The 24,813-nt window shown below is 50.3% G+C and overlaps 1 protein-coding gene across 1 annotated transcript; it reads right to left on the bottom strand.

Annotated features, from left to right (window-relative positions):
- Nucleotides 1-3,684: 3,684 nt before the first annotated feature.
- Nucleotides 3,685-18,905, bottom strand: HOXA3 (homeobox A3). The gene is made up of 3 exons (XM_081080236.1): nt 18,823-18,905; nt 6,865-7,510; nt 3,685-5,479 (listed from the first exon to the last, which is right to left on the bottom strand). The coding sequence occupies exons 2-3, from the start codon at nt 7,388-7,390 to the stop codon at nt 4,674-4,676; spliced, it is 1,332 nt and encodes a 443-aa protein (XP_080936362.1). The 5' UTR covers nt 7,391-7,510; nt 18,823-18,905; the 3' UTR covers nt 3,685-4,673.
- Nucleotides 18,906-24,813: the final 5,908 nt, after the last annotated feature.

Genomic DNA, 24,813 nt, shown 5'->3' with positions numbered 1-24,813 from the left:
TCTATTCTCCCCTCTCCCCCTCCCTATCTCCTCTGTCCACCTCTCCTTCCCTCATCCCCCGACCCTCACCCCCTTCCCAAAGCCCTGCTATGAGTCCGCGCCCCCCGGACCCGGACCCCGGCCCATTGTTAGCCGGCTTTTCCATGGCAGTTATGCGTCTGGCTCCAGAGGGAAGCGGAAAACGGGAGGCGGCTCTCGAAGCTTCCCGACCTTCCTGCGCCATCAACTTTTCAGGAGTGGCTCGAGAGAAATAGATGCATGTGCCAAGCGAGACAACCACCCAGGGCCATGTGTCCAAATCCCTGTAGCCAGGGCGGCGGCCAGCCAAAGAAATGCCGACCCGAGCGGGCGTGTGCGGCTCCTGGCATTCTGGGTTTCATACCCGTAGGGCTCGGGTGCGGTGAGTATTTCTGATTTCCAGGAAGTCTGTTGGAAGTTAGCAGGAGGGAGAAGGCGCTTGTTCCTCTCTCTCTCTCTCTCTCTCTCTCTCTCTCTCTCTCTCTCTCTCTCTCTCTCTCTCCTCCTCCTCTTCTTCTCCTCGTGTCTCTGATTTGGGGCTTGTTGATTCAGATGCAGTGAGTGCTCCCTGGCAGCCCGAATTGTCTCCCGCACCTTCCCGCTCCTTGGTCACCAAGGATGTTTGCACTCGGGTTCTGTTGTGGGAAGCAGCACTGCGGATGAGACAGGGTGACCCAAGAATGAATCATAAAGGTTCTCTTTCTCTGTTCACGCTCTCTTTTTTTTCCATTCGGAGACTTGAGACTGAGCGCATCTTGGACTGTGCTGGAGGGTTCAAAAGATAACACCTTTGGGTACCAAACAATAACTTTTTAAAAATCCACCAAGCCATAAAGAGGGAAGGAGGCTGAGAGAGAAACCTGAAGGTATCTCTTTTCCCCAAAACCCCGAGAATGATGATTCGCTTTTGCTTCCTTTGAAATGGACCAAGTGATCAGACTCCCCAGGCTGGCAGGCATCGGTGGCAGAAAAATAAATCATCCTGACGGCCAGGGAGAGAGAGGTTGGCGGGGGAGAAAAACCTACGTAGAAAACAAGAAAGGCCGAGCAGGGCACAAGGATAGGACTCCATCTCTGAGGCCAGCATCAAAGGGCTCGTGGGTTGGAAATTAAATATAAAGTGGCCTCCATCGTTGACTAGCCCAGAGCATCGCCTTACAGATAGAGATGCTATTTTGGAAAATGTGAGGTTTTTCAGTTTTCTTGCTTTTATTCCAAACAAAGCTCTGAAGGAAGTCTGGGCGCGATCAATCTTGTTCACCAAAAGCCTTGACAGCTTCTGGCCTTTAAGAACACATTTCAGCTTCGAGCTCTTTCCAAGATCAAATGTGGCCGAGCAAAGAGGAGAGCAGGAAACGCAAGTAAACAAGGAAAATATCTTTTTAAAGATATTTTTTGGCAGAGTAAAGAGTTATAAGGCTGCTTTTAAGAAAGGTGCTTTGCGGACTCCGGGATGGCAGCTTTTGGCATTTGGTTTTACCAGAAAATATTGAGGGACTAAGGGGAGGGGGAGTTACAGAGAAGGAGCAGCGCTGTGCTGCTCCCATATCTCCGCGGCTTTGTCAGGGGCTGCGTGGGTGAGAGCTTTCTGCTGCCTCAGCGGCCTTAATTCAAATACCATCTGGAAGAAAACCCTTTTCTTTGACCATTCAACACTGAAATCTTGCCCAAATCTATTGGTTTAACTCAGGAGATATTTTAATAAGGATTTCTTTTTAACATCTAGGAAGCTGGGGGTGAGATCAATATTTTTTTCTTTGAAAGCCAAAATGTATGCCTTGACTGGCAAGATGTGGGAAATCATACTGGAATCTTATTTAAAAATCTCCGCCCTGAGGGAAAGAGGAAGCCTCCGAGCCTCCAAACTGGTCAGCTAAAGAGTAAATTTTAGAAATGGTATTGTTGGGAAATTTTCCTCTCTGAATGGATGGATCTCTCTCTCTCTCTCTCTCTCTCTCTCTCTCTCTCTCTCTCTCTCTCTCTCTCCCCCCTCCCTCTCTTCTCTCCTCTCTCCCTCTCCCCCAACCTCAGTGTTGCTTATTTTTCCAGGTAATTTTATGCACTTCTCTAAAACTATTACTTAAAAGAAGACTCCTGAATCTGCTCAGCTTGCTCAGTTCAGATGTGAACAACCAGAAGGGCGGAAGCTGCAGTCCTCACAAAGACTGGTTTTCCAGCCTCTGCATTTCTGAGGTGCGCCATATTTCAGCAGGGAGCTTGGCGTGGGATAGGGAGCAAATATACATCTTCCACATCCCAAACTCTTTAAAAAAGAATATATATATTCTTATGTATATATATGTGTGTATACATACATATGTATATATGTATGTATACACACACACACACACACACACCAGGAGCCCCAGGATACATGTGGCGGAAGCACCTCTGGCTGTGAGAGAAAACACCCAGATCTTTAAAGCTGCCTGGCTTTGCATTTTCCTAGCCCTTTTCATTTGCTTAAAACGTGAGGAGGTTTCCTAAAAGCAGCTCCTGCATACCCAGCAGGTACCCAGAAATGGCTCCAGTGCCTGTTTCTAAAGATCGTCTGAGGGAGCTTCTCAGGGGGAAGATAGGGGCCATGAAGATGGATATTTTGGATTGAAAACAAAATGGCGACATTTTCCATCTCTGCATCAGAAAGATACAATCCAGGGAGAAGGGGGATTTCTTTCTCACATGGGTTGCTCCTGATCCCCAGGTGCAGGTGGTTCCTCACTTCCAGCTTTGGCAGGGGGAAGGATGCTGGTGGGGATGCAGTTCTGAGGTTTGCACTTTCTGAATTTGGTTCCGCTGGAGATGAAAAAATTTCCCTTTCCTGCGCCTGCCTTCGCCTCTGCCAGCCAGCCCGTAGGCAGCCCTATCTTAAATCCAGGAGTAGAAATGTAATGTTTAGCTACTGTAGCATCAAATGGAAGAAGTACTTATAAAATTGCATTTGTATTAGAAAGATATTAATCTCCTTGTTCTCTTCTCCTCCCCCTGGGGCCATAAAAGGAAAGCGGGGAGGGAAGAAGGAGAGGAAATAAATCCAGAGAATGGCAAATCCTAAATTCCGAGAGGAAGCCGAAGCTAGGACTCCAGCCCTCCAGAGAAGGTTCACGGAGGCTCCTCGGAGCTCAGTGCTGCTTGTGCTGTAGACCTGGGTGAGCAGTTCAGTCTCTTCCTCGCCTCGAAGCATCCGCGGAGAGCCCAGTTGCTTCTAGAAAGTGTTCAACATCCTCCGCGAGGCTGGCGATTCCCCGGGTTAAGGCGTTGGCTGGTTCGCTTTCACCGGAGGAAGGTCGTGGACCAGAAGACCGCCCTGCCTTGGTCCTGGCGGGGCCGTCCGGCACCTGTGCGCCCCCCGCCGCGCCTCGGCCGGGCTGCCTTTGTGTCTCCCGCTCTCAGCTCTCCGCAGCCCCTGCGCCCGCTGCCGGCCTCCGTGGCAGCTGGGAACCAGGCAGCCCAGCGGGCTGGCCGCTCGGCGTCTCCAAAGCTGCGGCCGCCAGGAGCTCCGGCTGCTTTACCGAGAATTCGCCGTGTTCCCGGACGAGCCGCCCGGCCAGGCCCCAGCTGGAGCTGCAGGGTGGCCGCGGCCTGCTCCGCCAGTTCGCCTCCGCCTCACTTCCATGCAGACCCCCATCTTCGGCCAAAGAACCTCTTCCGAACGCGGATATTATTCAGAATAAAAACTTTATTTTTTTTTTGTTTTGTTTCTCAGTGTGAGCAGCAAGGAATGTAGAACTCTCAAAACAAATCTAGTCTTTTTCTCGTTTACAGGTTTTCTTCAGTTTCGCCGGATGTTACAAACTTAAATCACTGTTTTCGAAAGCTGGATCCTCTCTGGTATTATTGCATCATTACCGTTTTTATAAAGGAATTACATTTCCCTTTCAAATAAAAAAAAATTTCCTATGTACGCCAATACACTATTGAACAAAAGGCCCAAGAAACCTTCTGAACAATCAGGGTACAGAATTTCTTTAATATAAATACGAACGGATGGGGATAAATAATATTTAAAACTTAGATTATTCAATGCTTGCAAAAAAAATATAAATAAATCTGACTGTTCACCAGCATACACACACGGAAAGACGTACACTTAGTCATCCTTGCACAGGGAGCCCTGTTTCAAAGCGCCTTTGATTTTTTTTCTCGCTCTTTACAAGAAGTGCAATAAAAAAAACACTAAAATTTAAAAAAAAAGTAATCGCTTCCCCTCGGGAGCCATAATGTACGAACAAATTCACATTGAAGAACTCGGCTAGAAAATTTGTTCATATACCCTGTTTCTGATCAAAGAGTAGAGAAGGTAAAGGGTGCAGGGCCAGCGGCCGAGCGAGGGGCAGGAGGAGATAAATATCGCTACTGATACTGACAGCCATTCCAGCAACCAAGATTGCTACGTCACAAAAACTATAAAAACGCGTTACCAAAGAAAACAAAACGGTGGGGGGAGGGAAAGGAGGGTGGACGAGAGAGACAGAGAGAGAGAGAGAGAGAGAGAGAGAGAGAGAGAGAGAGAGAGACAGAGAGACAGAGAGACAGAGAGACAGAGAGACAGAGAGAAAAGGGAGGGGCAGGAAAACCTTAAAACAAAAAAAAGCAAACGGTGAAGAAAGGTGGGGGTGGGGGGACTCTCCTGGCGCGCAGCCCCAAGCCCACCATCACAGGTGGGTGAGCTTGGGGGCTTCCTGAATTCTTCCCTGAGAAGGATGGTGGGCGGTAAGGTCCGTGTAGGTGGGGTGAGGCTCCCCTGGCCCGGGCCCGTGATGGTGACCGCTGCCCAGCGGCCCAGCACCCCCGTAGTCCATGGCAGCCGAGGCGGCGTGGGGGAGGTGAGTTAGGCCAAAAAGGGCCGGCCCAGAGTTGCTCATGGGCTCCACATAGCTGCCCCCTACGAAGACGGGGCTTCCCTGTAAGTGTGGGGTCCCATAGCTGCCGCTGCCCTGCAGGCCATGCGCGTGCGGGTCATAGTCGGGTGTGCCCCCCGCCCCTGCCCCCGCCGTTGTGTAGCGCTTCTGTGGGGGCGGTGGGGGCGCGCAGGTGGGCAGGGGTGCAGGGTAGGAGGCGGGGGGCAACCCGTAGGCACCCTGGGGGGGCTTGGAGAAAGATGGGGGCGACTGGGGCTCGTAGGGGACACTGTTGACCAGCGAATGCATAGAATTCAGATAGCCACCAGCGCCAGGAGGCACGGGGCTTCGACTTGGGGATTGGCCCCCTGATGACGTCAGCATGCCTTTTCCCTTCTGATCCTTCTTGTACTTCATGCGGCGATTCTGGAACCAGATCTTGATCTGGCGCTCGGTGAGGTTCAGCAGGTTGGCCATCTCCACCCGGCGCGGCCGGCACAGGTAGCGGTTGAAGTGGAATTCCTTCTCCAGCTCCACCAGCTGAGCGCTCGTGTAGGCCGTGCGCGCCCGCTTGGAGGATGCCTGCCCAGGCGGACTCTTGTCGCCGGCGCAGCTCTCCCCTGTCAGGACAGGAGAGAGAGGAAGAGCGGCGTCAGGGTCTGCCCGCAGCCCCGCCCAGCCCCTGACCCAGCGAGGCCCCTCCTTGCTCCAGGCCCCAAAGAGTCCTCCATTTGTCAGGGCCCAGAAAAGGGGAGGGGGAACTGGGTGCTGGCCTCTGTCCTGTCCTAGGTAGTTAGCCCCTCATCCAGTTACATTGTAAATCATAGGCTCCTCCAGGGGGGCAAAGGACAGAAAAATCTAACACCCCATTTGCTTTCCTGGTGTGCATTTCCTTCCTGGAGCCAGTCACTCTCTGACTCAGTCCTAGCAGACTACAAGCTCCCTGTGGTCAGATCTTCACCATCTTCATTCCCTTGCTAGTAACTGGAATGTAGACCACCTAAGATATGCTCAGTACACCGTTCCCTCTCTGTCTGAAAAATTGGACAGTTGCTTCCACTGGCCACTTATTTAATCTCCCCAATGGAGATGGGTGGAGTGGAAGCCCCAATCTGGAAGGCCTTCTCTTCTCAAAGGAAGAGATCCTATCAAAAGTACCCGTTTCTGGTGGGGAGGCCCAGGCCTCTGATGCTGGGTCCTATTAATTAGGGTTATCCATGTCATCAAGCAACCTGTCCCACCTTTGCCCACTAATCTTGTGCTCTCCGGTCCTCTCTGGCCCCCCAAAGCCTGGCCCAGGAAGGTCCCTGATGCTCAGGATCAGAATAGAGCACTGGTAACTGGAGAAGCCAGGGACAAGGGTAACCAAGATACTGGGAAGCCCAAGACTCAGGGCCTGTCCTCCACTAGAGGCCAGTTCCAGGAAGCCCATGTGTTTCCTATTAGGATGACAAGTCCCAATCCCCTCCCCCAGGAGATCTCTGGCTGTCTTCATTATAGTCTGAGTAGGGCCTACCCAGAGGTAAGGCAGCCACTCCATCTACTGGAGCAAAAAAATTAAAAATAGGCTCTAATTATAAGCAAAGCATTGATTCTGATTTGGAGGGTGATTAGGCCTGCTTTTATTCTGCTACATTTCAGTGTGGGATGGGTGTCACTATTTCATTAGAAATAAGGTGTACTAAAAATAAAAAAAGTGGAGCTCAAGTTTGCTCTGCCCAAAAGTTCCTAACTCCAAGAGTGGATTCCAAATTCACTAGGCCCCACTTGCTCTTTAAGAAGTCCAGAGAGACTTCCATCAGGTCTCTCTGAGGTTTCCTGGGCACACAGACTCCTGTCACCTCCCTAGTTGCAAAGACTCTGGAACCCTTTGTAGGGTGGAAAGAGAAGAGGTGAATTCTTGGAAATGTTCCAGCAATCTTAGACGGTGCTGGCTATGGCTGGAGGTGGCTTGGAGGACTGGGAGCCAGGCCAGAGGACCCTCCTCCAGAAGGCACCCCTTTACCTGAGCTGGAGCCGCTGGTTTTCTGCTTTGTGTTCTGCCGAGACTCCTTCATCCAGGGGAAGATTTGTTTGGCCACAGTGGGCGAGTTGAGTAGGGGGCTCTTGGCCGCGTTGGCGGGGGTAGGGTTGCTGCTGGCATTCTGAGGGGGGGAGACTGAAGAAGGGGGCGGGGGCGCGGCAGGAGCTGGTGCAGGGGGTTGTGGTGGTGGTTGCGGCTGCTGTGGGGTCGGGGGCGCGGCCTGGGGTGGTGGTGGGGCCAGGGGTGGCTCTCCCAGGCCTGGAGGCTGGCTGGGCGGGCCGCTCAGGGTGTGCAGACATGCCTCGCTCAGCTCGTGCGCCTTGGGGTGCCCCCCAGCGCTAGCGGGTGACTGGAGTGAACAGGCGGGTCGGTGGTACTCGCCGTCGGCGCCCAGTGCCACTGATGCTGGGTACGGCTGCTGGCTGGCATTATAAGCGAACCCGTTGGCTGCCTGGTAGGGGTAGCCACCGTAGATCGCTGAGCTGTCGTAGTAGGTCGCTTTTTGCATCGCGTTGTTTCACGATCTTGATCGCACTCTCTGACAGGGTCTTGACACCCGTGAGGGCGCACATTGGCACGCCCCCGCGGTCACGTGACGCTCCGCCGCCAATGGCTGCCCCGCGCAGACCTGGGGGGTGGGGGCGAGAAGCGTAGCGCTGTGAGGGCTCCGCGCAAATCCATCTTACTCTCAATAGCTAAGTGACATGAAAGCCATAAAAGAAAAAGTGGTCAGCAATATTTAGCAGCACGACTTGGCCCCGGGCGCAGAGAGCCCCGCTATAAAAAGCCGCTGGAATTTACTGACGGCTACAAATATTTGCTTAACTTGCGTCTGGAGTTGGGGGGTTTTCCGGGGAGAGAGGAGAAGAGTGAGTGAGGGCTGGAAGCCGGGTCTCGGGAGCTGAAGTTCAAAAGAAGAAAGGCTTGATGGGCTAGAAAGGAACCGGGTTGGGATCCTTCTTTTCCAAGGAAAAAGAAACTCGGGGTGTCCCTTCGCCTCCGCTCCTTGGCCTCGTCCAACAGGGTCCCGCAACTCCTTCCCTCTGGAGATTTTGGGGAAGGGCCAAGGAGGCAAAGGGGAGCTTGAGTCGCCAATTTTTTCTCCAGTCCTAGCTTTAGGACTGATATTTGTCAAAAGGGCCCTAGACACGGGACAACTTCCCATCCAGCCCCTTCTTGGACCTTCCAGAATCCAAGAGAGGTATGCACAATTTTTTTCACGCAATTGCCCTACTGGACCCTACTGGGTTTCAGAAGCTGAGCTTGTTAAGCAGTTAGTCTACCCTTGTGCAGGGGGTAGATTCCAAATGGACCTTTTGCAGCTTAGACGGGGACAGAAAAAACTTTAGATGGAACATCCTGAGTGAGGAGGGACCAACAACACCTTCTCCAGCAAGTCAAACTCAAATCCTGGACAGCTTTTTTACTCCTCTTCTTTTCCTATTTCTTAGGCATGTTCCAGCAAGCCTCTCCCACCTCTTTTCCCCTGTTACAAAAGGTCTCCAGACCCTCCTGCCTTGGACTTTCTGAGGTGCTGTTATTAAGGGCAACTATCAAATTCTACCTGTTAAAACATGATGGATTAGAGAAAAAAACAACCCACCAGGAACCTGAAAAACCAGCGTTCATCTCCATGACCACGGCTTGAACTCTCCTTCCAACTTAACGATAATAGGTTCTGTCTTAGAAACTGCTATGTAATTTGATGTATGGGGGTCATTTGGCTCCGGACGAGGGATGGAAGCACAAGCCATAAAATCTTGCCAGAGTTCTCTGATCTTTGTGTGCTGCTGTTGTTGTTGTTGTTGATATTTGTTACTTGGCCTATTTACCTGCTTCAGAAACACCAAGTGAAGGGCAACCTTGGAAATCTAAAAAGCAATGGAAAGCCTTCTCAAATATGTTTTTTTTATTTAGAAAGCAGTTTGCAGAAGTGAAATCTATGTTTTATTTTTGTTTTCAACTTCTGTATGGTCAAACTCTGGTTTCACTTCGAAAAGTTCCGTGTGAGTTCATATATTCAAAGACACAGAGAGAATGCTAGTCTCTTGGACCATTTAACAAAATTACAATGACAAATTCATGAAGAAAATGATTTACACTTCACACCCCAACTATGTGTATTTGAGTTCTGGAGTTATTCAAGTTTTCCAGGAATAGCAGACACTTTGTTAACTAGAAAAAATGACATAAGTATCTACCAGTGGATGGTTATACTGTAATTTTGTTTTTAATAATGGACTCCTTTGGATTTCATTATGAAACCAACAATCTGACCAACATCTGGAAAACAGGCACAATTAATTTTCCAGAACCTCAATTAAAAATTACAGCATCCCTCATCCGGAGTTATTGTGCATGATCTTGAGCCCTGGAGTATTGTTTCTCGTTTGGAAATAGATAGGAAGCTACACACACCATGATAAAAAGTAAATAAAGGATAAAATAAAATTTAAAACTGAATAGCACTTAAAACGTTTCAGTTTCCTGTTCTTTCATTGCAAACAGTTCCTATTACGTTTGGCAGTGTTAATGTCTGCCATTATAAATTTTTAAGATACTAGGCTTGTGTAAAATAAAACGACAGGTTAAGAAAATTACTCCAGACACTTGAACAGCGAGATATTAGATAAAACAAAATTAAGTTGATTTTGAACGTGCAGTATTTCAAGTGACTTGCTAATCCATTATCACAAGCTACACTGGCCTGCTGTTTACCTAAGTCTTTTTTCATCAAGTTGTGCATTGTCTTGTAAAATAACAAAAATCTTTAAAAATCAAAGAGCAAACAACAACCCTCATAAACTTAAAATATGAATTCACTTTGGAGATCCCACCAAAGTGCTTCCTATTGTTTGAGGTCAGCTGATAACCACCTGGGAACCCACACAATCGCCCCCCCCAACCAGCCCCCAAAGTTTGCAACCTAGTAAAGAAGTTGGAGATTTGCCAGCCAGGAAACTTTGCTTTGCACCCCCAAACAAGGGTTGGGGATGGAAGGAGATTCCTCCAAAGAGACCCATTTCCGGACAATAACCCCCAGGTGCAAGCAAGGGCTGAAAGAGAGTTGAGGAGGCTAAATTGAGTGCAGGAAGCAAGCCCTATTGTCTCTCTGGAAGATATGCCCAAATTCAACCTCCTTCCTTCAGAAACCGCTCCGTCTTTCCACTCCCGCACCTTCCTCAGCCTGCTCTCGCCCCGAGTTTAAGCGGGAACATCGGGTAAGAGCCCCCGCGTCCCCTTGCCCACCCCTCTAGTCCTCCCCGACCCAGAAAAGTTGCGGCTGGGCTAGGGGAGAGGGAGGAGGTGGGGGCGGGGATGGGAAAGCGGCCTGAACTCGAAGTGTAAGGGTATCAGTCACTGCCGGGAAGGAAGCTCCGGCTTGTGAACTCTTCTTGAACCGAGATTTAAGTCTGCGGCCATAAATCACCGAGACGTAAACTCCGCCATTCAGCGCAGAGAGCGGCCGGTTGTGGCCCTGCTTACCTTAACTTCTGACGAGCGCCGCGAGCGCAGCCTCCGGCTCGGGCTCTGGCCCCCGGCCCGGCTCCGCGGCCCGGCCGGGTCCCCTCGGCGCGGGATGGGCACCGACCCTCAGCATCAGCCGAGACGGCGGGCGGGAGGGAGACCCCGAGGTCCGGACGCCGCGGCGCAGAGCGTGGCCGCCTCGCTGCTCCGGCACTGCTCGCCCAGGGCGGACTGGGGCGGCTTGGACCCCCCCTCCCACCCACCCCACCCACCCACCCCTCCCCCACACCCCCGCCCCCTGCCCTTCCCGAGGGCAGCAGCCGCGGCTGGGAGATAAGCGTTAGCGCTGCGCGGGGCTCTGCCTGGGCTAGTGGCACCGACTTGGGTATGTTTCTTATGAATATTACACGAGGAGCATTGGCTGGTCGGGGGTGCGTTGGGGGGTGCTGGGGGCGGGCGGGAGGGGAGGCCGAGGCTGCCGGGGAAGCGCGGGCCGGCGTGGGGGATGGGGCTGAGGTGAGGGGAGGGACAGGAGCGAAGGGAGAGCTCAGTGGCGGCGGGAGGAGGGCAGCCTCCCCCCAACCCTCAATGCCCTCCCTCTCCTTGCTCCTGGGCGTCACTAAAGTCCAGGAAAATTATGCTAATGAGGACAAACGGCTTTCACAAAGGGGATCTCTTGCCGGGCTCTATTTCTTAGGAATCCGTTTGAGAAACAACGTAACCCTCTGCCCCGGATATTTCCAGTCGAGGGTCCAGGGGATGGAGAACCAGGAAAGGAGATTTCCCAGGACTTTGGGCAGTTGACCTCACCTGCCACCCGCAATCCAAGAACCTCGAAGCCACTCTTGGGGGTGGGGGGAGGCTGGGATAGGGCCTCCTTTCGGAGAGATCTCCCCAAGAGCAGGAGGGGCTGCCTTTGGTTGTTTTTAGGCAGAAACCCTGAAATCCTGGCAGCCAGGAGGAGAGGAGCCTGGGGGAGCCGCACCGTGGTCGGACAGTGAAATGGGGGTGCTCTGGGCTCAGGTACACCGAAGGGTGCCTAGAAGCCCAGGTCCTCCAGCTCTTGTGTGCGGAATCCACAGTACACAAACACACAGCTCACTCACGGGAAAGACCAGTGAAGCTCTGGCCCCAACACCCACCGATATCCACGGTATTCCCCCCCACCCCCAATTAGTGGTATACAGGGACCCTGAGCAAAGGAAAGGCCTGCGTGTGCCCGGTAATATTTCCACAGCTTTAAGGAGGATGGCCTTTTCTCTCTCCTGGCGCTTCCTTCAACTCCTGAGATTCAGAAGCGAATTCTGTAAGGGTATGTGTGTGGCAAAAAGAGAGAAATGGAGCTTTCGTGTAATTCCAAGGTGTCAACGGCTGGTCCTTCTCAAAGGAAGGTGTTAAAAATATAAGTAGTATGTTTAAACTGTCAGGGAGCCAAAGTGTCACCTTAGAGCAAAAACAAAGCCAAGGGAAAAGGGAGAAATCAAAAAGCACTCCCGGCCAGGGTGGCCTCATGCATACCAATGGTTTTTGTCATTTATGGCTGGGCAAGATTTATGACTCGGCGCCCCAAAGCTGTAAACAGAGCACAAAACAGCAAACACTTGCTCCTTATGGCATATTGCGGCAGCGAAACTTGAAAGGGGGACGGGGCCGCGTAGGAGGCAAGAGCCGGAGCAAAACTCCGCTCCGCGGCATTTTCTCTTCAAACCGGGTGGGTCGGCTGTGGCATTTGAAGAAGGCGTGGGTCAATAATCAACCCGCACTTTCTCCTCCAAACTGCTGACGCTACTCTCACCGCCTTCGCAGCTAAGCCAGCTGCAGGGGCTGCCAGCTCTCCGTGAGAACCTACCAGGGAAGGGGACGGCCAGGGCCGAGAGGGCCGAGGGCGCCGAGGTGAGGGTTGGAGCGCCTGGGGCGCACACCTTTCCACCAGCACGGAGACCGTGCTGGGCAAAATTCGGGGCCTGGACCCGCCGAACCGGGGGGCCGTGGGAAAGCTGGGGCGGGAGCTGGGGCTGGGGCTTCCGCCCGCCCGACTAGGTGGCTTCTGGGCGGCAAGCTGCAGCGGGCAGAAGCCGTGCTCCAGCCTCAGGGCTGGGGTCTGGCGCCCTGACACGCAGACTGCCGGGGTTCAGGCCTCTCTGCCGAAATCCAGAGGGCTGGCTTTTGGGGCAAAGCAGGCAAGCTGATTTAAAAAATAATAATAATTTGTAATAGCTGAAGGTTTTTTTGTTTGTTATTGTTTTTTAAGAGAAAAAAGCCGCCTGTCGATTTTCACTGTGAGAAATTACCCGCCGCTGCCCCCGTGCCCTTTCTAGGCAACTCCCGCAGCCATGCACCCGGCTCCACCAAAACCACTGAGGTTTTCTTTGCGGAAACGACCCTTTGGCTCCCCCAAGCCCCTGTATTTCCCGATCTCTCGCCCATAGGGACTACAAGAAAACATTTTCTCAGCATTAGAAGAATATTTGCAACAACGAAGGTGCGCTGGTGCCGTTCTAACCTTCTCAGGGGTTTTATTGTGAATATGTCGCAGAGGGCCTCAATGGCTGGGGGGCTGGCTGGCTGTGTAGCCAAGGGCGAAGGTGAAGAATAAATGTTGGCAAGAAGAGGCATCAAAATCCCAGAACGGGGACGGAATACACTTGACTGTGAGGGTGAAGCTGACGTTTTGGGGTAAAAGGGGATGAAGTCTTTTTTATAGCTATAGTTTAGCTATAATAGAGTGGCTTTAGAGCTTTCCTTGAAGGAAAAGCCAACCGGCGCCCTATAAATGTGACTGTTGGCTTCTTTTCACTGTGCACAGTTTTATACAGAACCAGCTGGAGAGTCCTCCTTAGATATTTATTCCGCTTGCTGGTGCTGAAGCGACAATAAAAAGATGCCTTTAACAAACCTCTATTCCCTCTCTCATTCTTTCTAGCAAAACTATATTATTTATGAGTCTTTAACTGGGTCAAAAATGCGCCAGAACTGGGTCATAAATCAAATGAAATGCTGACAAGTAATTGAACAGCAATTAAAGCTTACATTTTATTTCCAAGGGGTGTTTTAGAGCACTTGAAACTGCCTCAGTTAAACACTGTTAGTGCCGAGGCTGGCAAAGGGGGAGGACAGAGCAACCCTTCCATTCTGGGGAAGTAAATTGCACTCTAGTAGGGGAAGCCTGATTTGATTTTTTTTCAAGTACAGAAAGAAATACAATTTGGGAAAAAAAAGTCATGGAGCAAATCTTCTTTCCGACTCCTGGTAGGCACCCCTTTCGTCTGCTCCGATTGCTTCAAGAGCAGAGGAAAGCAAAGTTTCCTTCATCTTTTCAGGGAATTTCCCTCCTTCCCAGGAGTAAGTACTGAGTCCCCAAAGCCCAATTAGCTAGGGCTTTCCCAGTAATTTGGAAGCACACAGTTTAACTCTCATCTTCCTCTATTCTGGCTACAGCACCATTTCTGGAGCTCTGAAGCTGGAGAAAAGTCTGCCTCTGTTTCCTGCAGACTCTGCCTCCAGACTTTTCTCCAGCCCAGGGTGCACCGGCCAGTTCTCCAACTCTCCAAGCCGGCTGGGGCCATACAAGGGGGTGGCCAGACCACGCGTATTATGAAGCCCCAACCCACCACAGGCTCCCTCTTTCCTCGGTCTCCCGAATGTTAGAATAACTGAGCTTCTGGGCACCCAGCATGCTCACCCCCTCCCCAAGCCTCTCCTAGATCTGAGCTGCCCTCCACCCCTGCCGGGCAGAGGGTGCTCAAGGAAACAAAGGCGCGTCCTCCGGGTCTAGCTCCTTACGTCCCATGTGTGAGAAAGCGAGTCCTGCAACCCAGCACTGAACAAAGTGGCCCAAAGCATCAATAAAATGGCAGCATATCTGCACACTCATTGATTTCCCTCTCCCAGCTGCTCTGGCTGCCCAGGTCAGCCCTAGCTTCCACCCCTGGCCAGCAAACAGAGAACACGGGGAGTGATTCCCCTTTTTCACCCAGCTCCCATCTCCTCCAGGCAGTGTCGCCCAGTGCCCACCACGTTAGCCTGTGAGGGCACTTCACAACCCTCCCTCTGCCTGGGGCTCAGCTCCGGAGACTCAAGCCCTGCTATAGTGGACAAAGCCACCCTAGTGCTGGAGGCCACCAGGCCCACCGAGTAGCCCTCAAGTGCCCTTTCCTTTACACCTCCCAACACTTTCCAGGGAATTAAACTCAGTCTGAGGCGCTACTGGAGAATGTTTCAAACGGTTTCGGTTCTAAAGGAGAAACAAAGGAAGAGAGTGGCTGGGGTCCGGTCCCTGAACCAGGGTCTCCTGGCCTGACCTTTGTCTCTCACAGCCATAACTCACTCTAGATAGGAACAATCAACGGAAATACCTTAAAATAAATTCCATCCTCCTGGTGCGGCCTCGAGTCCCATCGGCTAGCTGGCCCAGAACCGCTCCATGAGCACTGAAAACTGCAACCCGCTAGAAGAGCGCTCTACGGAGAAGGGGAAGAAGAAGGAGGAGGTGGGTGCGTGGGGGTGGGGGAAAAAGCTCTCGCTCTGTAGAGGATCTAGAAAACGTAATCACAGGCGAAGCCGTCCGGGTCTCCGCTCCAAATGCCACAATAATGCGCTGTATTATGTGCTCACGTGGTCATACGTCAACTTAAATCCTTTTATTTGAAATAGGGAATCACTGAAGGAACTAGGTTTCCAAGCAGAACATTGAGCTTTGGGGGAGGGGAAGTAGGGGACGTTGACCAGCAGCAGGGAAGAGTTTGGTCCAGGGCAATAGGACACTGGGGGCATTTCACTCCCCCCACGCACACACAACATGTGCCACACAAGACCAGTTATCTCCGCTTATATTTCTTTACACTCTATCCAAACACAAGGAAACAACAATGCTGTCCCCATTCGTAGAGTGCACATAACTTTTCTTACAGTCCCTGGTTCACTCAGGGACCAGCTGAACCCAGCACACCCACACACTACAGTCTTCTCTGGCCCTCTGGCAAATACATCAAAAGGCAAAGCCCGGGCCGTGCTTCCAGAAGAAAACCCAGTAATGATTAGCCTAGTCAGTCGACGCCCTCATTGCCTGCCATTGTGTGGAGTTTGCTAACACCCACACCATACACCACAGCCACTGAAGAAACCCCAAAGAGCCCACGATTACCTGACAAAAGGCTAAAGCACCTCCTCCACGTCCAGTTGGTTTTATGTGAAGGGAGTCCCCCAGGAAAGCAGTGCTTGGCTCTAGAGTGGTGGGTTCAGGGTTTTACAAAACCTGGAAGGACCCAGTGCCCTGGCCAAACCTGCACTTATGCATTTCCTCAGTGCATAGCTGAGTGATACACAAAATTATAGGTTTCTAATGATGAAAAATGTAAGGGGAAATGATCTAAGTGTCTCTGCAAGAGAGGGAGAAAAAAAAAAGAACCTTGGCTGGCATCCCTTGAATTAACCTACAAGACAACCTGGGACCCTCTCTGCTGACTGGTCTGTGCACCTCCCCTAAGAAAACTTTGTGGCCAGCAGCAGAAACTAAACTGGACCAACTCTGCTCAGGAGGAACCTAGCTGAAACAAATAAGCACCCCCACCCCCACTCCTGCCTTCTGCTTAGTGACACTGATTTCAACACTTCACCCTCTCACCAGCTGTCTGAAAAGTTCTTCTTTTCAGGTTTTAGTTTCTGAATTTTGAAAGTGCTCGGAGGTAGTGGATCCTCATGCCATATTTTTTTTTTCCTGGAGAGAGTAGGTCTTCAGCTGGCTAGGCCTCTCTCACTATGAGGACTCACTTGTAGCTGCTTTAGGAGGCTATGCATGATTCTTCCCCTCCTTGCCCGCCTCCCCTGCAGGGGAACAGAAGAGGCCTGGTAAGACCGTAAGGCCCTCAGTAAGGGGGCCGGGACATGGGGGTATCCAAATCAGAAGGGTAATAAAAGAAGAGGAGACCTAATCCCTTGGAATTGAGTCCCTGCCTAAGCTGGTGGCAATATTTCAATAAGGTTCTGTCTGTGGTATACCTGGGAGAGAAACTATGTCAGCTTTCCCAGCTCTGACCTAAGCCACAAGCTGGAAAGTGAGAACCCAAAGTGAAAGCCTATTTCTCTCAGGTTTGGGGGTAGGGGCTGGGGGACAGGAGCAAAGACTAGTTTCTAAATAGCACTCTCTAGTCCCCTCAAGGACTCAGATCACTAATACACTGTCCTCTGCTCCTTTAACCACCCTCACCCCCACCCCCACCACCAAATATTTCACACTGAGCTCTCCAGATAGCCTAGAAAGGACCTAGAATTATTGTCCTGAATTGCTGGCAAACTCCACATACCACCCCCAACCAAAGTTTCTGTAGAGGCTTCTTCTACTCAAAGATGAGAAGGGGCCCCCTTCAGAACTCTCAGAACAGTCTGGAGCAAATCGAAATTCCCAAGGCCATAAATCAATGAGAGAAGTCTTTGGTAGTGCTTCAGAGAAATGCCTTAACGCCAGCAAGGCCCAGAGGCATCCCATCTCTAGGCAGGAGCCTCCATGCTGCTATTAACAGCCCAGTTAATGCTCCAACTGCTGTTTAACAATTAACGTTCACGACTTGGGGTGGGATGAGGTGACTTGGTGAGATGTGAAGAAAAAAAATCTGAGGAAGTCAAAAGAAATTTAACTTTGGAGGTGAATCAAAAGAAATTTAACTTTGGAGGTGAAAATGGCTTTCCTAAGAGAGACCTTGGTCTGGGCAAGCCACCAGGGAACCAGCAGCTGAGAGTCCTCCTTCACCACTCTGAAATCCGCCTTCCTGGAGCAAGGCTCTGGGCCTTTTATAGTTCCATTCCAGAGAACAAGAATAGAGATGCTCAAGTATGTAGGCCCAGGCTGGGAAACCCAGCTGCCAGGCCTGCTCTCCTCACTCCCCCAGCCCCCAACCTGGCCAGCCAGGGCTGCGGACACAGGCCCTGGTTCCATACCTCCAGAGCCAAAATAGGCGGAAAGTTGTCTCCAAAAGAGCAGGTGACCCAGGATACAGAGCTTTAGTCAATATTTGCAAGGCTGTTGGCAGATTAGATATATCTGTATTCAAACACTGCAATCTGATTTCTCTGTCAAAAATACACTTAACATTTTTCTCCCCTTAGTTAACGCCAGCGGTTTTTCCACTCTACATCAGTAAGGCTCTCTTCGCCTGGTGTGTGTGTGTGTGTGTGTGTGTGTGTGTGTGTGTGTGTGTGTAGGTTCTAGATCATTATTTAACATGAGATATTTCCTGTGGGTACAACTGCAGTACAAATGGGCTCCGTTTTCTGGATACATATGAATGTATATATCATTTTATACACATGGTCTCAAACTCCTGCAACTGTTTACATATGCAGTGCTTCTTTTGTGTGCTGAGATGCAAATCATATGTACACACTGAGTTGCAAATTCATGAAATGCTCCATCTATACTTGATATAAAGATGTACAGTAGCTGAAAGCAACCCAACTTTATTATTACTCTTTTTACTTCCTATCTAATAAAATAATAATTGTATCCAGAACACCCTATCAGCCTTAGAGCATCAGTGAATAGCATGTTGCAACTAATTAACAACCTGATATCTATTGGGGAAGCAAATTTTAGGGAAGACTGAGGCCTAGGGAATAGGAAAGGGAATCAGAAAACTTTTTAAAATAAGTAACCCTTGAAAGAACAAAGCAAACCCATTCCTTCATACTAAGCTTCTGAAAGCTAATCCAGCAGACCCTCCCCCAAATAAGCACGAAATTTATGGTTCTTTTACAAGGTAATAAACCACAGTAATTACCTCCCTGCATCCCAAACTAAGAGAACAAATTAAGCCAGAACTTGAAAAGAATTTTAAAGACTTTCCTCTTGTTCAAAATAGGAAAAGAAAACGTGGAGATAGAAAAACTGTGCTTTTCTCATAGGAAGAACAGCGGATTAGCCTGGCTAAAGGAACCCAGGAGCCCCACGGCCTGTGACGGTCTACATTTTGGAAAATACAGCAACTTCCCTCATGCCAAGGAAAAACTGCAAGCGACGAGACAAGTTTCCTCAACGCAGAGCTGGGACTGACCACAATTTCCCAGCTCACAGTCTCCGAAGGCGCGGCGAATAGTGGACAAGGAGAGCGGCCCACGCAGCGGCCGCAGTGCCCGTGGCCTCTACTTGCTTTTGCCCTGCTGTTCCTTGTAGTGGTTTGTTTGGAACTTGCCGGAAGAAACAAATACACCCTTCTGACACACCCACCCCCCAAGCACACACATCTTTGGTCTCTGCGACAGCCCCTCCTGCACCACGCCGGCTTTGCGGCCCGTCTTTGTCTGCCTGAAACCCCGCATTCGCGGAGCGTGCAGCTGAGGAGAATCCAACTCCAAACTCTTCCGAAGTTAAAAATTGACCAGAACCTCTTTCAAAGGGCTGCAGCCACCCGGCAGAGCAAACTCCTCCCCAAAGCCGGGAGCAAAGCTCCGCGCGGTGATGAGTTTGGACGCTGCGCTTACCTGGAGAGATGTTTAAGACTGAACCCCAAATTGTCTCCAACTCCGAGAGCTCAGGGAATCGCCTTTTCCGGTGTCCAGGCGCGCTGCGGACAAATAAACAGCAGAGGGTGAACGGTGGCTGCGGAGGAAAGGAGTTGGAGGACCGGAGTTGAAAGCGCGGTCGGCGCGGGCGCCAGGGTGGCCCCCGGGGTGACGCGGGCACGGAGGAGTCGCCAGGGCGTTCGTCCATGCGGCGCGCTCATTGCTCCAAAGGTTTCAGTCTACAAATGGCCTGAAGATGGTGATTTATTTTTGTAAAATAAATACATACTCCATCTCCGCACCCACACTCTTCTTTTTCTTTCTTTATGTAGGGGGTGGGAAGGAGGGAAAGAGGAAGAAAATGGACGAGGCGGAGCCGGATAGGAAGGTGGAAGGGGCTTCGATGTTGGTGCCGGCTCTGCTGGGAGAGCTCCTCAACACCTCAACTAGGGGAATGTGAATGCACGCTTTATTTTCTTTTGCTAACAAAGGGATGCCTTGTCCGGGAGCATTCAATCACGGACTCTCCTGAAACCTCACTAATAGTGTTCATTTCTGTTTGGCGCGAAATCAGAGCCCGGCTCAGCCCATGGGCCGGGAGCAGCCTTGAGAGGTTTTGTCTTCTGCTTCATTCAAGCCTTAGGTTCGTCACTTCACCGTCCCACTGGGCTGGCAGGACTACGGCAGCGCCCAGTCCCTCACAGCAGGCCAACTATGGCTGCTGGAAATAAGGGGAAACTGGGGAGGATTCGGGCATGGGACAATACTGGATCTGGGGGTCCTATCCAGCCTCGCCTTGTGCAGTGATGACAAGCCGCTTGACGCCCTAATTCTGCTGCCACCTGGTCCCTCAAGATATTTGCAACCCCCTCTTGCTCTCTAGCAAAAATGGTCAGCCAACTGGGGACGTGGGGGGAAGACATTGGGGAAGAGGCAAAGAATAGTCCTGAGGGATGGGCCCTGGCTGGGAGAAGAAGTTATCCGCTGGGCTGGGCCTCTGCCGGATGGATTGTTCCCACAGCCCTCCCTATCCCTCCCCTACAACCCCTTCACCCAAACTCGCATGGCCTCCTCAGACTCCAGCCAGCCCCAAAGCAGCCCTGGAAGTGTGTCCCGCACCCAAGCAATCCTGCTGATAGCGCCAAGAGAGGGCTACCAAATAGCTGACAAGTCCCCTGACCCTCAGGCTTCAGGGCCCCCGGCACATTGAACAAGTGGCCGCAAACCAGCAGCTAGCTGCCCTCCGCCACCACCTCGACCTGCAGCCCCCACCCTCCATCAGGCGCTTGGGACTCAGAATCCATGCTGGTCCCCGTTCTCTTGTTCAAACTCGCCCTCTCTGTCCCCAAGTATGAGTGCCCCCTGGCCTTGGGGCTCCTGGCTGTGACCCTGAGCAAGGTGGGGCTTAGCTACTCTGCACGTTGCCACTCAACTTCGCCCCAAAAAGATCTGCTATGCCACCATCCGCCACGCCCCCCCCCGCGATGCTTAGGAATATTATAATTATTATGGTTATTATTATTGCTGTATTTCCTTATCCCCAAGTCAAATATTCACGGATGCTATTCCCCATAAATCGCTCAGAATCATGAGTCACAAAGAGATGTTGCCCAGGTTTCTCCCTCTGCAATGGCCGCTGCCTCCAAAGTGGCCTCTCTCTCCGCGTTTTTGGCGCTCGCTTGCTCCCTCGCTCGCCCGGCGCGGGTGATTTATGAACACCGGGAAAATTGAACAAAGCCGCGCTCCCGTCCTGTGGTATCTCCGCAGCCTTCCCCAGTGTGAATCAGGACATTATCAACTGTCTGCGCGTCCGTCCCACTTCATCACCACAGCCAGGATGTGACCGCAGAAATCCCGAGCCCCAACTCACGTTTCCCCGGACGCTGCGCGCTCCCCGGACTCGCAGAGCTCCCCGGACTCGCAGAAGCCCTGCACGTGGGCCCGCCAGCTCGGTGCCTCCCCGCTCCAGGGCTCTTTTCAACCCTCCTGAAGGAGTTAAAAGCTTTCGGAGATAAATCTGAGGGTGTGTGTTTTTAAAAATCAAATAGGAAGTTGGGGTCTCACTTCTGAGAGATTCATTCCTAGTGAGGCCCTGACGACTCCGATCCATTCCTGATGATCCGCATTAATTATTTAATGAGTCACGTGGCCTCAAAGATTACAATTTCAATATCTCCCTCCAACAGGCGCTACACCTTTATCTGCTGCAACCAGGGCCCTTGGTTGGCTTTTTTAGTTCCCAGGCCTCCTGAACGCAGACGTCCTTGCCCTACTCTGGGGCAAGCGAACGCCATTGAAATCCCAGGGTGAGAATAGTAGAATTAGTCATTCTGGGACAATGACAGTTGTCGACGGTGGGGTGTCCACTGCTCTCCCAGGCACCTTGACGCCTGTCCCCTCCTGAGCCCAGAGGTCAGCCTACCTATCTCAGCACCCAGGCTAAGGAGGTTTAGTTACATATTCTCCCTTGGTGCTTTGATGGTTCATCAGGCAAGAACCCACCCTTCTAACCTGGCCAAGCACACCTGTGGCCATCCACATCAAGTGTAAATCCAGAGTTAGTCCACTGCAGGCAGAAAAGCCTTCCACCGAGGAAAGATGCCTGTGCACTTACCCCTATCCACCGTGAGACTAAAGGTTCTGTTCAATCTACACACTCATTAACATAAAGAACATGGAGGGGGGAGCATTCAGCTGCCTCAGTTTCCTCATTGGTAAACTGAGAAGACTGAACTAAAATGGCCTCCAAATCTCTCTCACCTAGGACATTCTTTCAATCAGGGGATCTCTTTTAGCCCCAGGAATGAATTCCAGAGAGACTGGGGCTGGCTTGAAAGGGGGTGGAGGTTATTCCATGGGCTTGGGGCCTTGAGAAGACATGACAGAGTTCCAAGACAAAAGTTTCAGAACAGAATATTTCACAACAGCCCCCGCAGCCTCCTTGATTCTATCAAACAGAGCACACGTCTCTTCTTCCTCCTATTTTCCCCAGCCCATATTCTTTGAGAGAAGAAGCAGAGTTATTCTTGGGTTCCTATGTAACATAGAGAAGGGCAACCGGAGCAGCCGTTAGGAAGGGTGAGCCTGTGTTCTTCAATACAGGACTTCAGCTAGCGATGCAGAGACCAAGGGAATGCAAAGAACAGCCTATTGCCTGCACAGAACCCATGCACTCACACGGGAAGACCAGGGTTTCTGTTTGCTACATTGATTCTTTGGGTTTCTTTCTTTCTTTTCATTCTAAAGAGTCGTTGATCTGTTTGATGTTGAAACTGCTGGAAGGGCAGCAGTGGTGAGAAGAGCAGCACAGTTTGGAAGCTTAGGAGAGCAGGAGGACAGAAGAGAGATGGTGATACCTACCCCATGGAGAGGAGGCTTCGAGGTGAGAGGAATGAGGGCACCCTGGGACAGCTGACTATAAAGTCAGAGACACTGTGCAGAGGGCCAACTCCCCATATAGCTAGTAATCTTCCCATGAGCTCCATCTTGGGTATTAAGTACTCTACTATGCCTGTCACAGTTGAATTCCTGCTGTAATAAAACACCGGGTATATCGTAGATTTCAGCAAAACTAGGAAAGAGAGCCTGCAAAGTGCCATTTTTCTTCAGGGGGGAGAGTGTTAAGTACTTAATTCAAACTGTGACCATTAAAGTGTCTCCTATCCGATTTAGGTTGATTTCAGATGTTGACAAAACTTTTATCTCCGGAGTCATGCACAGCTTGGCTCTGTGACTAAAGCAGATGAGTGTGTATTAGAGAGAAGAGGGAGAAAGAAAGAAGAGGAGAGCATGTATAACGGTCATTTTGGTAGGAGAATTATAGAGCTTACACAAAATACTGTCTTTAAAGGTCAAGGGTTTGAGGGGCCAGTAGGATTTGCTTTAAAAAAAAAACAATTAATGAGATAGAAAATTTGTCCTCTGGATGAACTCTAATGGTTGCCCTAGCAAAGGGCAGACAATGCATGATTTTGAAGCACAAAGTGGGACATTCTAAGCTGTTATAACAAGCTTCCTTAAAGACCAAATCTGAAACCGGCAAAACACTGAAGAAATGACACAATCATTTGGATTGGATCATTTTGGACCATTTTGACTTGGTAACGCTTACCAGCAATTTAATAATAAAGACAGTTTGGGTAAAAATGCCATTTTGTCCTGGAATATTAGAAAAACAATCTCGATCCTCTCTTCCTTTCCTGGATAGACTATAAGAGTAAGTGAAAGAAACTTACCCTTTTTACCCCCATATAGCTGCCTCCAGTATGAAGCTAATGACTGCCCCATCCCCCTCCTTCCCTACAAAGGAGAAATATAAGAATTTACCTTAAATGATGATAATCTGCCATTTGAGGTTTTGCAGCTCGACACTCAGTTTCCACCAAGAGTCTAGGCATTTTTTGAGCAGACAGCCAAGATGCTGCATCTTTGCCCGGGACCACATTATTTGCAAGAAGATCCCTCGCTTCTCCACAGACTTTTCCCAGAGAATGCCTTTCAGAATTGCTGTTGAATTACAAAGAAGTATTTATTGTATGAGGTGATTAATGATTCCTGGGAAAATTGCTATTTTCAGCGTGATTTAATTTCGTTTTACAAGTGCATGTAGTAGGGGGAGGGTTAATAAGTTTCAGCAGCAGTTTCAATGCCTCCAGAAATCCCTGGCTCCCGTCCACACCTTATAAAATGCACTTTATGCCAGGTTTGGCCTGACTTGAGAAGGCGGGTACTTGTTTCACCCCTAATTTTCTTCGGGAGAGGTGGAGGCCCCTCTGAGACTGGTGTCCACCACTTTCCTCTCAGATCTGGTTTGTTCACAGTTAGAGAGCTGCTGCCCCTTGTATCACACACAGGGCAGCAGAGGTGGAAGCAGTAACAGCACTGACCACTGGCTAAGGGTTCGCCACTGATGGAAAAATGTGTTTAAAACAATTCTCTTATTGCAGAGGTAGGTGAGTTCCCCCTCCCATCTCTGCTAAAATCATTACATGAACTAAAAATTGCCCTCATTCAAGGCCAAGTGACAGTCCTAATATTCTGGGGCTAGTGTGTATTGTTTTCTGTATCTTGTTGTCCCTTCACTGACAACCAAGTTTAAGTTCTCTTAATTGATTTGTAAATCAGTAAATAAATACTAGGGTTATGGAGATTAAGAAGTGGGTTTTGATTTTCAACCTTTTGAATCTAGGTTTCTAGGTTGGGCAGAAAGATCCAGGAGCATTTGACAGAAGTGATCCTAGTTCAGATTTTGGCTTTCTTCCAGCACTGAATACTGCCAGGACTATCCTGCTCGGGGTGCATTTTGGGGTATCATTAAACTTTTCTTTCCTCAGGAGAAAATTGGGAGGGTGTACTGGGAAACTTCAGTTTATTTTGAAAGGTCTTGCTTCCAAAAAATAAAGACAGACAGAAAGAAGGAAACAAGCAAATAAACAAAAATTCCTAAGCTGTAGTTAGTGAAGAGAACCTTAAAAACAGCCAAGAAACAAAAAGCAATCTCAACCCTTTGCACAAACTATTTTTTATCTCCAGGGAAACAGGCAGATTAAGTGTGAAGGTGCAATAAATACCAAAGGGACCACTTCTTTCCAAGTGTGCTCAGAGTTCAGCATGTAGAACAGCTGCAGAAACTCCTGGGCCCGCAGCACTGCTCGGTTTCACCTTTCATTGCAGGGAAGGACACGTTTCTATGCCTTACAGAGACTCGAAGCCTGAAAGCCTGGCCAAGTTTGGGAAGAAGAGGAGCCCTCTCAGAGCTCAAGAGCCTTCATGCTCTTTGGAACTTTTCCCACAGTGGGTCAAACTTGACATGAGTTCATCTCAAGTTGAACACACTCACACAAATTATGTGAGCATTCAGTATGCAAGTGAACACAACTCATGCCATCTACAAAATTATCACATGCAAGGTCAAGCATCTCAATCCAGTTAACTTTTGTTTTTTTAATTAAAAGTAGGAAACACACAAAT

The sequence above is a fragment of the Rhinolophus hipposideros genome, assembly GCF_964194185.1.
Source record: "Rhinolophus hipposideros genome assembly, chromosome: 18".
NCBI classification, from domain to species: domain Eukaryota; kingdom Metazoa; phylum Chordata; class Mammalia; order Chiroptera; family Rhinolophidae; genus Rhinolophus; species Rhinolophus hipposideros.
This window is presented reverse-complemented; position numbering and strand designations above follow the sequence as displayed.

What these genes read in the sequence shown, in the direction of transcription:
- HOXA3 (XM_081080236.1), bottom strand. Translation starts at nt 7,390, where the DNA reads ATGCAAAAAGCGACCTACTACGACAGCTCAGCGATCTACGGTGGCTAC. An exon ending in AACCAGCGGCTCCAGCTCAG is followed by an intron (nt 5,480 to 6,864) that starts GTAAAGGGGTGC and finishes CTGTCCTGACAG; the next exon opens with GGGAGAGCTGCGCCGGCGAC.